The sequence below is a fragment of the Mauremys mutica genome, chromosome 7, assembly GCF_020497125.1.
Source record: "Mauremys mutica isolate MM-2020 ecotype Southern chromosome 7, ASM2049712v1, whole genome shotgun sequence".
Taxonomy (NCBI): Eukaryota; Metazoa; Chordata; order Testudines; family Geoemydidae; genus Mauremys; species Mauremys mutica.
This window is the reverse complement of record NC_059078.1, coordinates 44,363,588-44,381,793: the sequence shown is the minus strand read 5'-3', so window position 1 is coordinate 44,381,793 and position 18,206 is coordinate 44,363,588. Positions and strand designations below refer to the sequence as shown.

The window sequence follows — 18,206 nt, the reverse complement described above, 5'->3', positions numbered from 1 at the left end:
CGAAGGTGTGGACCGAAGACCAGGTGGCCGCTCTGCAGATGTCCTGGATGGGGACATGGTTCAGGAAGGCGGCTGACGAGGCGTGTGCCCTTGTAGAGTGAGCGGTGAGTCGGCATGGTGTCACGTGAGCAAGCTCGTAGCATGACCTGATGCATTGAGTCACCCAGGAGGAAATGCGCTGGGTAGAGACCGGTTCGCCCTTCATGCGATCAGCGACTGCGATGAAGAGTTGGGTGGAACGCCGAAAGGACCTTGTCCGGTCGATGTAAAACGCCAGCGCCCGACGGACGTCGAGAGTGTGGAGCTGTTGCTCCCGGGACGAAGCATGGGGCTTCGGAAAGAAAACCGGGAGAAAGACGTCCTGATTAAGGTGGAAGGCCGAGACCACCTTTGGTAGGAAGGCCGGGTGAGGACGAAGCTGCACCTTATCAGCGTGAAAGACGGTGTAGGGGGGGCCCACCGTCAACGCTCGGAGCTCCGAGACTCTCCTTGCAGACGTTATGGCAACCAGGAATGCCGTTTTATAGGAGAGGTAGAGGAGAGAACACGTGGCCATAGGCTCGAATGGCGGACACATGAGCCTGGCCAGGACGAGGTTCAAGTCCCAGGTCGGGGCAGGGCGACGTACTGGCGGGTACAAGCGGTCGAGGCCCTTCAGGAACGGGAGACCATCGGATTGGAAAAGATGGTTCGACCCTCCACCGACGGACGAAAGGCGGACAGTGATGCGAGGTGGACCCGCAAGGAGGAAACCGCCAGACCCTGTTCCTTAAGGTACCATAGGTAATCTAGGATGGTAGGGACAGGTACCACGAATGGGTTGAGCCCTTGCTGGTCACACCAGAGCGCGAACCTCTTCCATTTTGCCATGTAGGTGGTACGAGTGGAAGGCTTTCTGCTTTCAAGCAGGACTTGCTGCACCGCCGCCGAACAGCCCCTCTCTGCGTGGGTCAACCACGCAGGTACCAGGCTGTAAGATGGAGGGACTGCAGATTCGGATGGTGGAGTTTGCCGAAGTCCTGCGTGATGAGGTCCGGCCACAACGGGAGGGTGATGGGCTCCCGAACGGAGAGTTCGAGCAGCAGGGTGTACCAATGCTGCCTCGGCCAGGCTGGAGCCACGAGTATCATGGTGGCTCGATCCCTCCGAAGCTTCTGGAGCACTCTGTGCACGAGTGGAAACGGAGGGAAGGCATAGAGGAGGTGAGTCTGCCACGGATACAGGAAAGCGTCCGACAGAGAGCCCGGCGAGTGCCCCCGGAACGAACAGAACTGGAGACACTTCCTGTTCGCCTTGGAGGCGAAGAGGTCGACCCGGGGAAACCCCCACCTCTGGAAGATCGTGAGAGCAACGTCGGGACGGAGGGACCACTCGTGGGAGAGAAACGACCTGCTGAGATGGTCGGCCAGCGTGTTCTGCACTCCCGGAAGAAAGGACGCTTCCAGGTGAATGGAGTGGGCCACACAGAATTCCCACAGGAGGATCGCTTCCCTGCAGAGAGGTGACGAGCGGGCTCCGCCCTGCTTGTTCACGTAGAACATTGCTGTTGTGTTGTCCGTGAATACTGTCACACAGCGGCCTTGCAGCTTGGTCCGAAAGGTGTGACATGCAAAACGGATTGCTCGGAGCTCGCGGACATTGATGTGGAGTGTGAGCTCGCTTGCTGACCAGAGGCCTTGAGTGTGGAGGTCTCCCAGGTGAGCCCCCCATCCGAGCGCAGAGGCGTCCGTGGTCAACGTTGCCGATGGCCGGGGAGGGTGGAACGGAACTCCGGCGCACACGACCTCCGGGTCGAGCCACCAGCGGAGGGAGTCGAGAGCCGTCCTGTTGACTGTGACCACCATGTCGATGGCGCCGCGATGCGGGCGGTACACCGTCGCGAGCCAGGACTGAAACGGACGAAGGTGAAGTCGTGCGTACGCGGTGACGTATGTACACGATGCCATGTGGCCCAGGAGGCGGAGGCATGACCGCACCGTCGTGGTCGGGAAACTGACGAGGTCTCGGATGATGGAGACCATCGTCTGGTGTCGAGCGCGAGGGAGACAGGCTCTGGCCATCGTGGAGTCGAGGACCGCCCCAATGAATTCGACTCGCTGCGTCGGAATCAAAGTTGACTTCTCGGTGTTGACAAGAAGACCGAGGCGCCGAAAGAGGGCCAGGACCTCTATTATCTGACTCTCCACGAGCTGTCTGGACAGACCGCGAATCAGCCAGTCGTCCAGGTACGGGTATACGTGTATCTGGTTCCGTCGCAGTGCTGCGGCGACGACCGCCATGCATTTGGTGAATACTCTGGGGGCGGTCGAAAGGCCGAATGGCAACACGGCGAATTGGTAGTGGGCGTCGTTGGCCACAAACCGAAGGTAGCGCCGATGAGGGGGGTAAATAGCGACATGGAAGTAGGCATCCTTCATGTCGAGGGCCGCAAACCAGTCTCCCGGATCCAGGGAGGGAATGATGGTCCCCAAGGTGACCATGCGGAACTTGGGCTTGAGTAGGTATCTGTTCAGCCCGCGAAGGTCCAGGATAGGACGTAGCCCGCCTTTTGCCTTGGGGATGAGGAAATACCTGGAGTAAAATCCCCTGCCCCGCCTGGAGGGAGGCACCTCCTCTATGGCACCCACGCTCAACAGAGTCTGGACCTCTTGTAGGAGGACTTGCTCGTGAGAGGGGTCCCTGAAGAGGGACAGGGAAGGTGGGTGGGAAGGAGGTGGAGAAACAAACTGAAGACGGTATCCCGAGTGGACCGTGCTGAGCACCCAGCCGTCCGACGTTACTCGGGACCACTCCAAGAAAAAACGGGAGAGGCGGTTGTGAAATAAACGATGAGGATCCGTAGGGGAGAGTGATGTGCAGCCCTCGTGCGTCCCATCAAAAGGGTTGCTTCGCTGCCTGTGGGGCTTTGGAAGCGGCCTGGCCCCGGTTTCGGCGGTTGCCCGACGGGCGACGGCGATTTTGGGCCGGTCGCCGAGCCGGGTAGGGTCGGTACCGCGACTGATAGCGGGAGGGCTGCGGGCGGAAAGGTCTACGTTGCGTAAACGGCGTATGCATCCCGAGTGTCCGGATCGCCACCCGGCCGTCCTTGAGCGACTGGATCCGCGAATCCGTCTTCTCCGAAAACAATCCCTTGGTGTCAAAGGGCAAATCCTGGAGAGTAAACTGGACTTCTGGAGGCAGGGTGGAAGATTGGAGCCAGGCGATGCGCCGCATCGTGACCCCTGTTGCTAAGGTCCGTGCCCCTGAGTCCGCCGCGTCGAGGCCGGCTGTAATGGAGGAGCGAGAGGACCGCCTCCCTTCCTCCAACATTGTGGTGAAGTCCTGGCGGGATGTTGACGGCAGGAGGTCAGTGAACTTGGCCAGAGACGTGAGTATGTCGAACACGTATCTGGCCAGGAGGACCTGTTGGTTACCGATCCTCATCTGCAGGCCCCCTGCAGAATAGACCTTTCGGCCGAGAAGGTCCATCCGCCTTGCCTCTTTCGCCTTTGGGGCAGCGGCCAGCTGGCCGTTACGCTCCCTATCGTTAACGGACTGTACCACCAGTGAGTCCGGAGTTGGATGCACGTACAGGTACTCATAGCCCGATGGAGGGACTGAGTACTTCCTTTCCACTCCCCTGGCTGTGGGAGGCACGGAAGCGGGCGTTTGCCAAATGGTGGTGGCGTTTCGTTGGACCGTGCGCACAAAAGGTAACGCAACCCGGAGTGGCACGTCTGACCCCACCACGTTTGTGATGGGGTCCTCGTCCTCTTTTACTTCCTCTATAGGGAGGTCCATAGCCGTCGCCACACGGCGGAGTAAGTCTTGATGCGCCTTCGCATCAACGGGGGGCGGCTCCCTTGATGCCGCGCCGGCCACTGCCTCATCGGGAGAGGATGAGGAGGATAACTCCTGAACGACCTCAGCCGAAGAGGGGTCCACCGCGTGGTGGGCTGGGGGTTCGGAGGGGCACTCTGGCACCACCGGAACGGCTGGCGGTGGGGATGGCGGTGGTCGGGATATCGATGCCTCTGGGACTCTGCGGTGGGCCGCTGGAGGCCTCGGCGGAGCAGGCATAGCGTCCGACTCATATTGTGCCCATGGGACCCAAAAACCCCACTGCTGGGCCCCGCTAGGCTGGGCTGGCGGCGTTGGAGGCGGGAGCCCATAGGCTTCTGCGCCGGAGGCGACCGACTCAGGGCGGGAAGGCCAGGGAGGTGCCAAAGAGGGTCCAGGGCACACCGCCGGGGGATGCTCTTCCCCTCGGCGCTGGGAAGGCGACCTCGCTCGACGGTCTTCACGGTGCCGGGAGCTCGACCGGTGCCGGGAGCTGCGCCGGTGCCGGGGGCTGGTCCGGTGCCGGGAGCTCGACCGGGAGTAAAATCTCCGATGCCGAGACCGACCATGATCACCGCGGTGCCGGGAGCTCGACCGGTGTCGGGAGCTCGACCGAGAGTGCGAACTGCGACGCCTGGAGCGTCCGCGGGAGTCTCGGTGCCGGGAACGGTGCCGGGACTGAGACCGGCGGTGCCTAGCTGGTGGCGACCTCGATCTGGTGCGACGTCGGGAGTGCGACCGGTACCGCGAAACGGAGCGGTACCGGGATTTCGACCGACGAGGAGACTGCGATCGGTGCCGCGATGGGGTGCGGTGCCGGGAGCGCGATCGGCGGGACGGCAAGCTGTCGACGGTGCGGGAGCGAGACCGGGACCGTGACCGACGTCCACGCCTCGATTCCATGCAGGGTGGCCGGACCATTGCCGCCGGTTTTCCCCTGGAGACGACAGCCCGCGCCGGCGGTGCCGGGGGCCGGAGGCCTGGAGCCTCTATGAGCTGTATCAGCTCTCGCGCAGAGGCGAACGTCTCCGGCGTCGACGGCCGCCGAAGCTCGACCACGGACGGCACCGGGGAGCGAGGCGGCGCCGGACTCGACGGCCCTTGCGGCGCCGGAGTCACAGGTGCAATGCACTGTTTGTGCAGAGGCACCACAGGGGCTGCAGGCTGCGGAGTCGCCTTGGCGGAGTCCTGCACGCGCGCCTGAGCCAAAGCCTTCGCCAGTCTTTGCTTCCTGGCGGGCGAGAGGGAGCGGTGCCGAGTCTTCGCAGCCGCTTTCTTCGCCGGCGGTGCCGCAGTCGGTGCCGGCGGTGTGTCCTGCACGGGAGGAGGCCGCGGAGGCGGCGCGGGCGGTGCCGGTGGTTGGAGGGACTCCTCCATGAGGATCTGTTTTAAGCGGCTATCTCGATCCTTGCGGGTCCGCGGCTTGAATTTTAAACAGATCTGGCACTTGTCAGTTCGGTGCCCTTCGCCTAAGCAGCGGAGACACGCGTCGTGCGGGTCTCCTACGGGCATCGGTTTCTGGCACCCCGTGCAGGGCTTAAAGCCCGGTGCTTTGGGCATGAGCCCGCACCGGCTAAGGCAAAAAAAGGGGGAACCCCCCCTTTTTTAGCCTAACTAACTAACACTAACTATGCTAACTGAACAACTATAACTAACTATGCTAACTATGTACAACAATGAACTAGAGAAAGCTAGGGACGTGAAGAGCTATCAAGCACTCCACAGTTCCAACTGCCGTCACGGGCGGTAAGAAGGAACTGAGGAGCGGACGGGCCGGCTGGGGTATATATTTAGCGCCATGGCGGCGCCACTCCAGGGGGCGCCAGCCGGCCCGCCGGGGTTGCTAGGGAAAAAGTTCCGGAGAAGCCGTGCACGCGCGGCGCGCACACCTAACTGGAATGCATTGGAGCAATCACTCGAAGAAGAATTTCAGTTGCAGCAAAGCTAACATGGAGTTGTGAATAGGGCAGATACAGATAATTAACCATTGTTTGGTGGTAAGGAGAAAGTTTAAAATCAAAGACGAGTTTTATTCATGAATTCAAGCAATTTAAGTAGTTGGAGTCACATAGAAATGAAGCATAACAGTATGAGACAAGTCCTAAGATTTTGTTGTTGTTTGTTACTGAAACACAGCAACTTTGCAGGGTTGCTTTATAAGTGATTAAATTCCTTAGCCTGAAAAATTCACTTTAATTGAGAGTACTTTCTGTTCTAAATGCATCAACTGTGTAATGGTGCAGAGTGGAATGGCTACACTACAGAATGGCTTAGGAGAGGAAATGAATACCAACACAACAGAAACTGGTGGGGCTACTTACTTAGCAAATTTTAATATCCAAATTGGCATTTGGCCAGGGTGCTGCCTCTTCTCTTGTGATCTTTAGTGTGCACTCTTGATGTTCAAATCATCTTTTGTACCAACACTCCAATCTTTGCTTATTAAAAATGATTTTGCTCCTCGTAGCTTGAAGGCTAACTATAAACCAGACATGCCCAGAACAGTGGGACTGAGGGAGATGCAGAAGCTGCAATGGATGTGGAGAACAACTGAGTTGAGCCTCCTACCATTTTGTGAAGTCATCTACTGTAATGCACTTTGTGCTGATGATGGGCACTATTATTCTGCAGCATTTCTCTACATGAGCTATTCTGTAGGATAGAATATCTACTAAGCGTATTAAGGAAACTGGACATTTTGTAGACTTACTGAATATGATTTTATTTTACAAAATTCAGATATCCTTGACTTAATTATCCCTTTAAAAATCAAAGATTTACAAATCTGCAAAACACGTTCTGTCATCAAACATTAGAACATAACAAAAGTATAAAAAAAACTTCCTGTAAGACAAGTTGACAGATGAAATGGTACATTAAATAGACCAATTTATCTGAATGTACCTAGTCTCTTTAATCATTATTCCATTCCTAAAAGGAATTAGTATTTGCATTTGTTCTGGTTGGAGAAAACAAAATTCTAATCTAAACCTTGAACATGAGCTCTAAAGATGCCCAAGGGCTCAGAGTAAGGAGTCCATCTTTTTATTGTACCTTAAACAGTTTAAATTTTAAACCATTTCTAGAAACTGCAGTGAGTTTTTGCAGCTACAGAAATCACATCAGCTCTCCATGCCAAACTGAGCTTTAGGTCTTAACTTCAGTACATTATAATTCTAGTAATCCCACATTACAGGTTTAGCAAATGTTCCCAGTCACGTGGTGGTATAGTAAGAGACAAGTATGACTGAAACAGAAATTAGAACTAAATCTTAGTAGTTTACATACAGAATTTAGTACGTACTTTCTAGAAACGATTTCATACCCATAAAACACTCATTCAGTGAGTGAGACCAAAAGGCAAGTAGTGTAAAGTAAAAATCCAAATTAATACCAATTTTTTCTTCTGTAGAAAAAGTAATAGTCCTTCACATTTTAATACAAAAACATTACTAGTACTAATGCTGTAACAAAGATGTGCTGCTGTGCACAGGCAAATAAGCATTCAACTCTGTCAAGACCAGTTTACCTCTTTACCCAGATATGAAAAATCCATGGGTAAATATAAGTACCACAAAATTAGTCTATAAAGAATATGGAGATAGTTCAGTCTACCAGACAACCGCTAAAACTAGGTCCTTGCTGCTTTTCTCTAACGGGTCGGCAACCTTTTAGCAGTGGTTTGCCAAGTCTTCAAGTATACATTCTAATTTAAGGCTTCGCATGCCGGTAATACATTTTAACATTTTTTAGAAGGTCTCTCTCTAAGTCTATAATATATAACTAAACTACTGTTATGTAAAGTAAACAAGGTTTTCAAAATCTTTCAGAAGCTTTATTTAAAATTAAATTAAAATGCAGATCTTATTAGTTTAGTGCAGGGGTCAGCAACTTATGGCACACAAGCCGATTTTGAGTGGCACGCAGCTGCCTGCCGTGGTCCAGGCCCCCAGCCCCACTCAGCACCCACCCACCCACCGCTCTCCCCTGCAGGGGGCAGGAGGCAGGAGCTTGGTCCTGCGGCAGGCAAGCTTCCCCCCTCCCCCACTTCTTCCCCCAGCATGGTGCTTTCCTGCCCCTCCCACTCTCCTTCCCTGCGCCAATCAGCTGACAGCCCTTGCGATGGGGAGGGGGAAGAACGGCAGCCTGCACTAGAGGCAGAGAGCGGTAGGGAGGGAGCCTTGGGGAAGGGGGTGGAACAGGGCACATCCCTTCCAGCCCCCTGCCATGAGCCGCTCAGGGCAGGGGGCTGGGAGCACCCCTATGAGCCAAGCACCCCAGACCTCTGCCCTGAACCCCCCCACCCCACACACCCAGCCTTCTGCCCTGCACCCCCACAGCTCCCATCCCTCTGCCCTGCACCTCCCCACACACCCCAGCCCTCTGCCTTGATCCCTGAACCCCCCCACACACACCACAGCCTTCTGCCCTGAACCTCCCGCAGGTCTGGGGTCCTGGCCGCAGGCCCTGCTCAGCCCGCTGCCGGCCTAGGTGAACAGAACCCCAGGCTGGCAGCGAGCTGAGCAGGCTGGCAGTATAAGATCAGCATTTTAATTTAATTTTAAATGACGCTTCTTAAACATTTTGAAAACCTTATTTACTTTACATACAACAATAGTTTAGTTATATAATATAGACTTATAGAAAGACCTCCTAAAAACATTAAAATGTATTACCGGCACGCAAAACCTTAAATTAGAGTGAATAAATGAAGACTCGGCACACCACTTCTGAAAGGTTGCCAACCCCTGGTTTAGTGTGATCCTTGCCCAGCCCGCCCCGCTCTGGGGTTTCAGCCACTGGCTCCTGCCAGCTGGGATCTCAGCCCGCTGCCAGCCTGGGGTTCCTTCACCCAGGCTAGCAGCAGGCGCTGAGTGGGACCGGCGGCAGGACTCCGGCTGGCAAGGGGCCAGCAGCGGGAACCCCAGAGCAGTGGCGGGCTGAGCAGGTCAGCCCGTCCCACGTGCCATCAAAAATCGGCTTGCGTGCCACCTTTGGCACATGTACCATAGGTTGCCAACCCCTGCTCTAACAGCTGTAAGGGAAGAAAGGTCCAGTTAAGTCACCTGGTCAAAACTTAACATTTTCTTCAAGAAACTTCAGATGGCGAGCCTTCACACTGTAATCTGTGTACTTTTCTCTCATGTGCTCCCGTAAGTGCAACTATTAAGTATAAAAGAAATAGTCAGCTGTTTTTTAATCAAAGACATGAATGCTGCTACCTGATAGACTTACACTTAGGATACCAAAGCACCTTTAAATAAAAGTGTCACATGAAAAGTTTGACCAATCAAAAGGGGGAGCTGATAACATTTAAACACAATCATAGTGTTGGCTCAAATAAAGAGCATATTCCAAAGTGCTACAGGTCAAAAGGAATTCCAGAATTAAAAGGTATGAAATTTAAAACATAACTTGAATTTTTGATTAAAACTTGTCTGCCTAATAATTTGTAGCCGAGGTTTGCATGGAAACAGCTAAAGATCTCTTACGATTTAATCTACATTAATTAGGAAGATGAAAAACGGTTACTCACCTTCTCATAACTGTTGTTCTTAGATGTGTTGTTCATGTCCATTCCAATCAGGCGTGTGTGTGCCGCGTGCATGCCGGCCGCAATATTTTTCCCTTAGCAATATCTGTAGGGTCAGCCTGGGTGCCCAATATAGGTCCCTGCTGACCTGCCACTCCTTTAGTTCCTTCTTGCCAGCTACTATGACAGAGGGGTAGGAGGGTGGGTATTAGAATGGACATGAACACCACATCTCGAAGAACAGTTACGAGAAGGTGAGTAACTTTTTTCTTCGAGTGCTTGTTCATGTCCATTCCAATCAGGTGACTCACAAGCCCAAGTTCAGAAGGTGGGGTCAATGTCTTCCACTGACTGGAGCACTGCTCGTCCGAAGGCTGCATCGGCTCTGGCCTGCTGGGTAATCGCATAGTGCTTTGTGAAAGTGAGTACAGTGGACCATGTTGCTGTTCTGCAGATTTCCTGGGTGGGAACCTGCACCAGGAATGCCACTGAGGAGGCCCGAGCCCTGGTGGAGTGCGCTGTGATTGAAGGAGCAGGCACCTTTGCCAAGTTGTAGCACTCCCGAATGCATGATGTGAGCCATGGCAAGATATGTTGAGAAGAGACAGGAAGACCTTTCATTCTGTCCGCCACTGCCACGAATAAATGGATAGACCTTCAGAACAGTTTTGTTCTCTTGATGTAGAAGGCCAGCGCTCTGTGGACATGCAATGAGTGAATCCTTAGCCCCCTGGAGCTGGAGTTTGGCTTAAGGTAGAATACAGAGAGGAAGATGTCCTGGTTGATGTGAAATTGGGAGACAACCTTTAGGAGAAAAGCTGGGTGAAACCCGAGTTGAACCTTGTCCTTAGGGAATACAGTGTAAGGAGGTTCTGATGTTAGGGCCCTAAGCTCAGACACCCTCCTAGCTGAGGTTATCGCTACCAGAAACCCCACCTTGTAAGAGAGAGAGAGCAGGGAGCATGTCGCCAAGGGCTCAAATGGTGATCCCATAAGCCTGGAAAGGACCAGATTGAGGTCCCAAGCCGGTATAGCCTGTCAAGACATTAAGGAAACGGCTGACCATCAGATTTGCAAAGACTAAGCAGCCCTCTGCGCCTGGGTGGAAGGTGGAGATGGTGGCCAAGTGAACCCTTATTGATGACATGGACAGACCCTGCTGCTTAAGATGGAGAAGATATTCCAGTATAAGTGGCACCGAGGCGAGTGTCAGGGACGGGAGATGCTCTGACCAGATTGAAAATCTCTTCCACTTGGCAAGGTAGGTAGCTCCTGTGAAGGTTTTCTGCTGCCAAGGAGAACTTGTCTGACTTGATCAGAGCAGGAGAGCTCCACTGAGACCAGAAACCTTGTGTTCTGAGACCTCCCAAATGTGTCCCCCCCAGCCCAAGTCTGATACATCTGTCAGTAACGACAGGGATGGCTGAGGGATGGTGAAGGGGACCCCTGTACCTACTACCTTTGGGTCAAGCCATCACAGGAGGGAGTCGAGTACTGGGTAAGGCAGGGTTATAATCCTGTCCAAACTATCCTGGACTGGCCCATAGCCACAACTGAAGATACAAGCCGTCATGTGTCCCAGAAGCGTCTGGAAATTCCTTGCTGTAGTGGTGGGGAACTGCCATATGATGTTGCCCAAGGACCAAAACCTGGCTTCTGGGAGGTATGCCCTGGCTTGTGTTGAGTCCAGCACTGCCCCTATAAACTCTATCCTCTGAACAGGGGACAGCGTTGATTTCCCTTCATTTAGAAGGAGACCCAGTTCATTGAACGTCATTCTTATGAATGACCTGTGTCTCCACTTGAGACCTGGAGTGGCCCTTGATCAGCCAGTCGTCGAGGTACAGGAACACCTGTACCTGCCGCTTTCACAGGAACACCGCCACAACTGCCATGCACTTGGTGAACACTTGAGGAGCCGCTGACAGGCCAAATGGGAGGACAGTAACTGATAGTGGTGGTGATTCACCACAAACCTGAGGTATTTTCTGTGGAACGGAAGTATTGCTATGTGAAAGTATGCGTCCTTCAAGTCAAGGGTGGTATACCAGTCTCCTGGATCCAGTGAGGGGATAGTGGAGGCTAAAGAGACCATGTGGAACTTGAGCTTCTTCACGAACTTGTTGAGTTCTCACACGTCTAGGATGGTCCTGAGCCCACCCTTGGCTTTCGGTATTAGAAAATATCAGGAGTAGAAACCCTTGCCCCTTTGCTCCTGAGGAACCTCTTCCACTGTCCCTAGAGAGAGGAGTGAGTGAATCTCCTGAATAAGGATTTGCTTGTGAGAGGGGTCCCTGAAGAGGGACGGGGAAGGCGGTTGGAAGGGCACAGAATTGGATGGAGTATCTCCTCTCTACCGTGCAGAGTACCCAGTCGTCCGAAGTGATATATGACCATGCAAGGTAGAAAGGGGATAATCGGGACAAAAAGGTAAGTCTGGGTGCCATCCTCGACAACACCCCCAAAAGGCTGGTCTGGGGCTGGGAGGTGTGTTGGGCTGACCAGAGCTCTGGCCGGAGGAGGGGTGCTGTCGTCTTCTGCCACTCCTATTTCTCCTCTGAGGAGCGTCCTGCCAGTTCTGTGGTTGGTAGAACTGTGAAGGAGGTGCTGATGCTGGCGGTGCTGAGGTCAGGCCTGCGCTGAGTGGCGGGAGTGGGGAGGCCCAAGGACCTGAGGGTGGCCCTTGAGTCCTTTAGACTGGAGTCTTTTATCCATTTTATCGGAAAATAGGGCCAAACCCTCGAAGGGGAGGTCCTGGATGGTTTGTTGGACTTTGTAGGAGAGACCTGCAACCAGGAACTCCTCTTCATTGCAACCCCTATGGCCATTGTGCAGGAGGCTGCATCTTCTGCATCCAATGCGGCCTGTAGGGAAGCTCAGGAAATCAGTTTTTCTTCCTCCACCAGTGGCACGAGAGTCCTGTGGCAGCAACTCAGCAAACTTGGCCATCACACCGCAGGTGTTCAAGTATCTGCTAACGATGACCTTCTGGTTTGATATGCAGAGCTGCAGCCCCCCAGTAGAGTGGACCTTCCTCCCCAGAAGGTCTAGTCTTTTAATGTCCCTATTCTTAGGGGAGGGGCCCTGGTAGCACTGGTGCTCACACTGGTTCGCTGCATCAACCACCAGGGAATTGGGGTGTGGGTGGGTATATAGGTGCTCATATCCCTTTTAAGGGACAAAGTCCCATCTCATTTCTCTTGGCTGTAGGGGACAGAGATGCCGGAGTCTGCCACAAGGTCTTTGTGGTCTCGGTACAGTCTTTATTAATGGCAAGGCAATACGAGAGGGTCCAGAGGAGGCAAGGATGTTAACCATTGGGTTGGCATCCTCTACCACCTGCTCTGCCTGGATGCCCAGGTTCTGGGCCACCGGCTGCAGAAGCTGTTGCAGGACCCTGTTGTCCTCCAAGGCCGGGGATGTCCATGTCCCGGCCACGGTTTCGTCTGGGGAGGAGGAAAGACCTGGCAATGGGTCCTGCTCACTCCCCTCAGCGCCCAGGAGGTCACACAGCTGCCAGGTCCATAGCCTGCGGTGCTAGGGCTGTCGGAACGAGGATCATCGGTGCTGATGCTGGCGGTGCTGAGGTCGCCGATGCCAGTGGTGCCAAGGTCGGAAGAGTTGGTGCCGGCGCTGCCAATGGTGCTTGTGGAGGAATGAAGAACGCCAAAAACACCGATGTGGACCTGGACCTTGACCCTTGGATTTGTCCCTGGCTCTGACGATACACCCAGGGTGTCCAGAAGGGCCACTGAGTCAAGGGTTGCCAATACAGTGGCCACAGCACCGGATAGGGCTGATGGTCACGGCGGGACCTGGAACTTCTGTTCCTGGTCCTATCGGAATGTTAGAATTCTGCCTCAGACTCCTCAATCACAGAGCAGGACGACCACAGAGGAGCTGGGTCCTGGGGAGCGGTGAGGCTCCCCCAAGTGGGTGGACCATGCCAGGGAGAGGCAAGATGGAGATCAGTACGCCATCATTGCCGGCTTGCCCTTTAATGGGAACGGGGGCCGGGCAGTCACAGGCAACTTGTCTCTACTCTGTGGGGAGGACGGCACCATGAGGCGCATAAGGTCCGAGACACCTCGAATGCCTCTGGCATTGAGGGGAGCTGGAGCCGTGCGACATGTCCATCTGGAGAGCAATGAAGGTTCAGACTCAACTATATCCCAGGGCGGAGGAGCTGAGGTGACGTTGCCCGAATCAGGTCTCCCTGCTGCAGGCTTCTTGGGCTTGGAGGGGGAAGAGCGACCCCTCTCTGGCCTTTTCTTTTTCTGGGGCACCAGGGACTGAGACCAGTGCCTGACAGAACACTGTCTATGGGCAGAGCTGTGGCGCTGCCATGACTCCTTGGCATCCTTCCTCGGTACCGGCTTGTGCACTGCGCACTGATGATGAGGTGCTGGGCGTGGGTTCTGCTGGGCATGGGTCGGATTGTGGTTTGAGTGCACCTCCATTAGAAGGATCTTGAGTCTTTGATCTCGGTCCTTCAAGGTTCTAGGGCAGAACCCTTTGCAAATTCTGCACTTCTTCTGGTGGCTCTCTCCGAGGCACTGCAGACAGGAATAGTGCGGGTCGCTCTTAGGCATTAACTTTCCACAGTCCTCACAGAGCTTGAACCCTGGGGACCAAGGCATACCCCAGAACTGGGGAAGTGTTGTTGGGGGGAACCCCCAAAAGAAATCTTAAGAGCTACTAGTTAATAGTTCATAGTTCTAACGGACTACTTACATTAGAAGCTATAAACACAAAGCGTGGACACTGCCCAAATGCACTCGCAAAGCAAGAGCAACAGTTTGTTCCAGCTAGTCGTCACCGGCGGTGAGAAGAAACTAAGGGGGTGGTGGATTAGCAGGGCCCTATATTTGGTGCCATGAGGTGCAACTCCAGAGGGCACCCAGGTTGACCCTCCAGACACTGCTAAGGAAAAAATCTTCCAGCTGCTGTGCACGCGGTATGCACACACACCTGATTGGAATTGACATGAACAAGCACTCAAAGAAGAAAAATCGGTTTCTCCATTTGGATACATGTTCAAATACACATACACAACTTCCAGTGAAGTCAGACAGAATTTGGGCATTCAAAGTTGACACGTAATGAAGATATGCTAATAGAGTAATGTCAAAGTAGTCAAATCTCTTGTACCTTTTCCAAATTGGAAGATAAGGATATATGACATTGATATCAACTTCCAAGTAGGATCAAAGAATTCAAGGCTGCTCCCCTTCTTACATTCTGAATCAATTACATTGCATAACATGGTCATTTGTTTAGAGAATATACACGAGTATGATACTGATTCTGCAAATAATTAAGCATGTGCTTAAGTCTCTGCAGGATCAGGGCCTATATCATTACATCAGATCAGTTTCTCAAGATATAAAAACAAGAACAATGCTCATTTAACCTTTGTGTGGAAGAAAAAAGAAACAAATACAATTGACTACAGTATACAGGAAAGGCACTCACCTCTCTCTTCAGTTCATCATCTTCCTCCATGAGGTCATATACTTTCTCTAGAAGTTTCACTCCCAGCCCTTGCACCACATCAGACCTCAAAATTTCAACCATTCTTCTAATCTTTTCAGGACCAGATAAAACATCTAAAAAAGTAATACAATTAACTATTTTTGCACTGACAATATTAACAGTCATCTTATATGTACTAGAAGTACTTAGAGTGGTTGGTACCAGCAAATGCCTGGGAGGCAGTTTAGGACTGTGGAATAGGCTCATCAGCGGGATGTCTCTGATCAGCAGAAATACAATTAAATAGGTCAGTCATCAGAAGGTGACTACTAGGCCTCTATGCAGGTGCAAGGTTCATACAGACTCAGTTTGCAAAATCAGGTCTTGGAGGGCTCAGAGTTTCAGACTCAAAGACATCACTGTATTAGTGTATACTCTGATCATGTCTGGAAGGCTCTTTGTAGTCAAAATGGTAGAAACATTTTTTTTAAATTAAGTTGATCTGAAAATAATTGTGTGGCAAAAGGTGGATTCTATAACAAATTTCACAGCAATACAATATACAGAACCTTGATAGAGAGGTTAAAAAACAAAAACCACACTTCAATCGCTTTACATTTGAAAAACAAAAACGAACGTAAAAGTTCAGTAAGTATTGTATTTATACACAGGACAGAATAGCACGGGTTGCAGTCTAGTCTTCCACCAATGTGCCTCGACCTTTCAATCTTTCACTTCTCTGCTTAAACTGCAAACAAGGGATCCCACTTATGAATGTAGTTTTATGATAATGGAAGGTCAGCACCAGGAACAAAACAGAAAGTGCCAAACTTTACTTTGGACACTGAAATCATCCAAAATTAATATGGCTGTCACTATTGACATAGGCTGGATTTAAGCCAATGATTCAAGGCTGAAAGATATCATATCCTATTAGCACCCTAAATCCACTTTCTGCATTAACATGTGAAAGTAAAGGACTTGATCTAATCAGAAGAGATTGCAATTTAAGAAAATTTAAGCCACTGCACTTCTACCAGCACTTTCAAATTGGTTATAGATTTCCAGTACCAGCAGCTGTAAAATACCTGAGCAGATCACCACACTATTATAAATTTTAAAGCGCAGCTATGTGAGAAAAATTGACTATGTAAAAAGGCACTTCCTTACTGACCAAAATTTGCTCCCTGTACATTCACAGAGTCACGTCCACTGACCACAGAGACAAAAGCTTTCAGTACATTTTACTCCTGTTATCTTTGCAGAACCGCCATAACTATGGGAAAGTTATCTTGATTCAATTCTGCTTTCTCAATCACCAGAAGAGAATCAACTAGAATCCTTGTTACTTACAACACATGAGCCGGGAAGAACAGTTTGAAACTTTCAGATTCCAAGATGATTTTTTTACATCCAGCTTTTGACTTGCAAACTGAGCTCAAGCTCTGGGACCCTGCAGGGCGGGGGATCCCAGAACCTAGGCTCCAGTCCAAGCCAGAACATCTACACTGCAATTTTTAAGCCCTGCAACACGAGCCTGGGTCAGCTGACCTGGGCCAACCACAGCCATGTCACAGGTCTTTTATTCCAGTGCACAGTTACTCTGAAAGTCAAAAACAAAACCTTAAGATGCCATTTTTAGAGTAGCGTTTCAGAATATGACCACTCTTGTGAAGGCTGAATTTCAAAAGCTGATTTACCTGCATTGTTGCAAAATTAGAGAACTACTTGTAGCTTCAAAATAAGGACCCTATTCTGTGATGGGATCTCGGCAAGCGACTCCTGCATCTGTACAAAGCCTCAGGTTTTTAGATGCTGAGTTGAGTCCCATTTAAAAGATTAAGCCTTAAAGGTGATCTGCAAAGCTTTACAGCAACTACATTAATTGGAAGTTTTAAAGTTGTATTTTAAGACATTGAAATCTACACTTTATTATTTTAGATCTTAAACTGTTATTTAAAACCTTCATAGTGTCGGTCACATATTGATAGATTACCTCATGGAACACCTTCTCTTCCATTCTCAATTAGATGGAGCACCTCCCCTCCAACTGTCAAACAAATAACATCCCTGTGGCAACTACAGCAATTACTTAAGTGGAAAAGTGGTATTAAAAATGTAATTAATTTTAGCCACTTTCATGTGATTAACAGAAGGAGAACAGCCCCATGTGACTAGCCAGCTTCCTGTGGACCACCAGCAAGTGCTCTGCAAACCACTGGTGGTCCATAGATCACAGTTTAAGAACCACTATTTTAAAGCATTAATAGAGCTACAGACCTGAAGGAAATTCTTCAAATTTGAATTTCTCTGGTTCATTAGATACTTTGCCATGTAGGATCAGAGTGTCTCTGTATTTCCTATGAAGCTTGAACTCTGATGCGGGGGTTAGGATTGAAGGGTGTTCACAGTTCTCTTTAGAATCCATTTTCAGTGTCTGAGTCATTAGCTGTACCAAATCATTCATTTCATTTGTATTGCTTTTTCTAGAAAAGGAAAAAAATCTAATTCAATCCCAATCTCCATTTTGCAGTCAATGAGGACTTTCCATAATCCTGTGAACTAAACAGGCCCTGTTATGTACTCTGTGTTAAATTCTTGTTGCTATGCAGATCCATTGGTGGTGGTAATAATGCAACAAGGCATAGGAGCTTTTAGCATCATTTCATCTAAACTCCGCACCAAGCAAGTCTCAACAACAAAGTTTAAGAACCTAGCCAGCAACCAACATCCAATCTACACTAGCATTACCACCACTGGAAGTACAATGGAGGACGATTTTAAGAAAGATGCCAAATGTAGACAAGATCCTAGATAAATACTTCAGCTAAGCCCACAATGTCAGGAAAACCATGTTAGCAACTTTCCAAGTAATAGTTCTTAGTGCTTCCTGACACATTAGTTCCTCTCCTTGATGCTGGAAGATCAATTTCCTGGAAAGCATTCATGCCAGCACTTGGAGGCACAGCGGCCACACATAAAGAAGTTAAACATAGTAGATAAAGAACTGTGTGTCACAAAAGAACAACAAACAAAAGGTATCTGATTCATTTACTGTGAACTACACAGTAAATGAATCAGATACCACTATGCATCATCATAACACCACTATGCATCATCGTTAGAAACATTTCTACACACAGTTTTCCACACCAAGTTAAAGCACGATAAGGTACTTATTTGCAGTGTCAGTGACTACTAAATGTCTGTATGCAAGTAACAAAACACTTACCCTTCCTTGGAATCTCCATCTGACTTATCTGTGGAGCTTGTGGAAGAGCTTAGCTCATCATCAGACAGACAATGGGTTAATTTTTTTTTCTGTTATAGATAAAAAATATTTTGTAGAATTAGGCATTCTATTCAATCAATAGTTTGT

General features: G+C 50.7%; 1 protein-coding gene across 3 annotated transcripts in view; it reads right to left on the bottom strand.

Moving 5' to 3' along the window:
* Positions 1-5,799: 5,799 nt before the first annotated feature.
* NEK4 (NIMA related kinase 4) overlaps positions 5,800-18,206 on the bottom strand; it is a 43,945-nt gene continuing 31,538 nt past the window's right edge. For 2 of the 3 annotated variants that reach the window (XM_045023629.1, XM_045023627.1), the window contains exons 13-16: positions 18,060-18,148; positions 17,108-17,313; positions 14,828-14,961; positions 8,733-8,982 (exon numbers count right to left, since the gene is read on the bottom strand). In XM_045023629.1, coding sequence (XP_044879564.1) covers positions 8,890-8,982; positions 14,828-14,961; positions 17,108-17,313; positions 18,060-18,148 — 522 coding nt within the window. In that variant the 3' untranslated portion in view covers positions 8,733-8,889. Of the gene's footprint in view, positions 6,354-8,732; positions 8,983-14,827; positions 14,962-17,107; positions 17,314-18,059; positions 18,149-18,206 lie in introns of those variants that run through there. The other variant, XM_045023628.1, reaches the window with a different exon arrangement.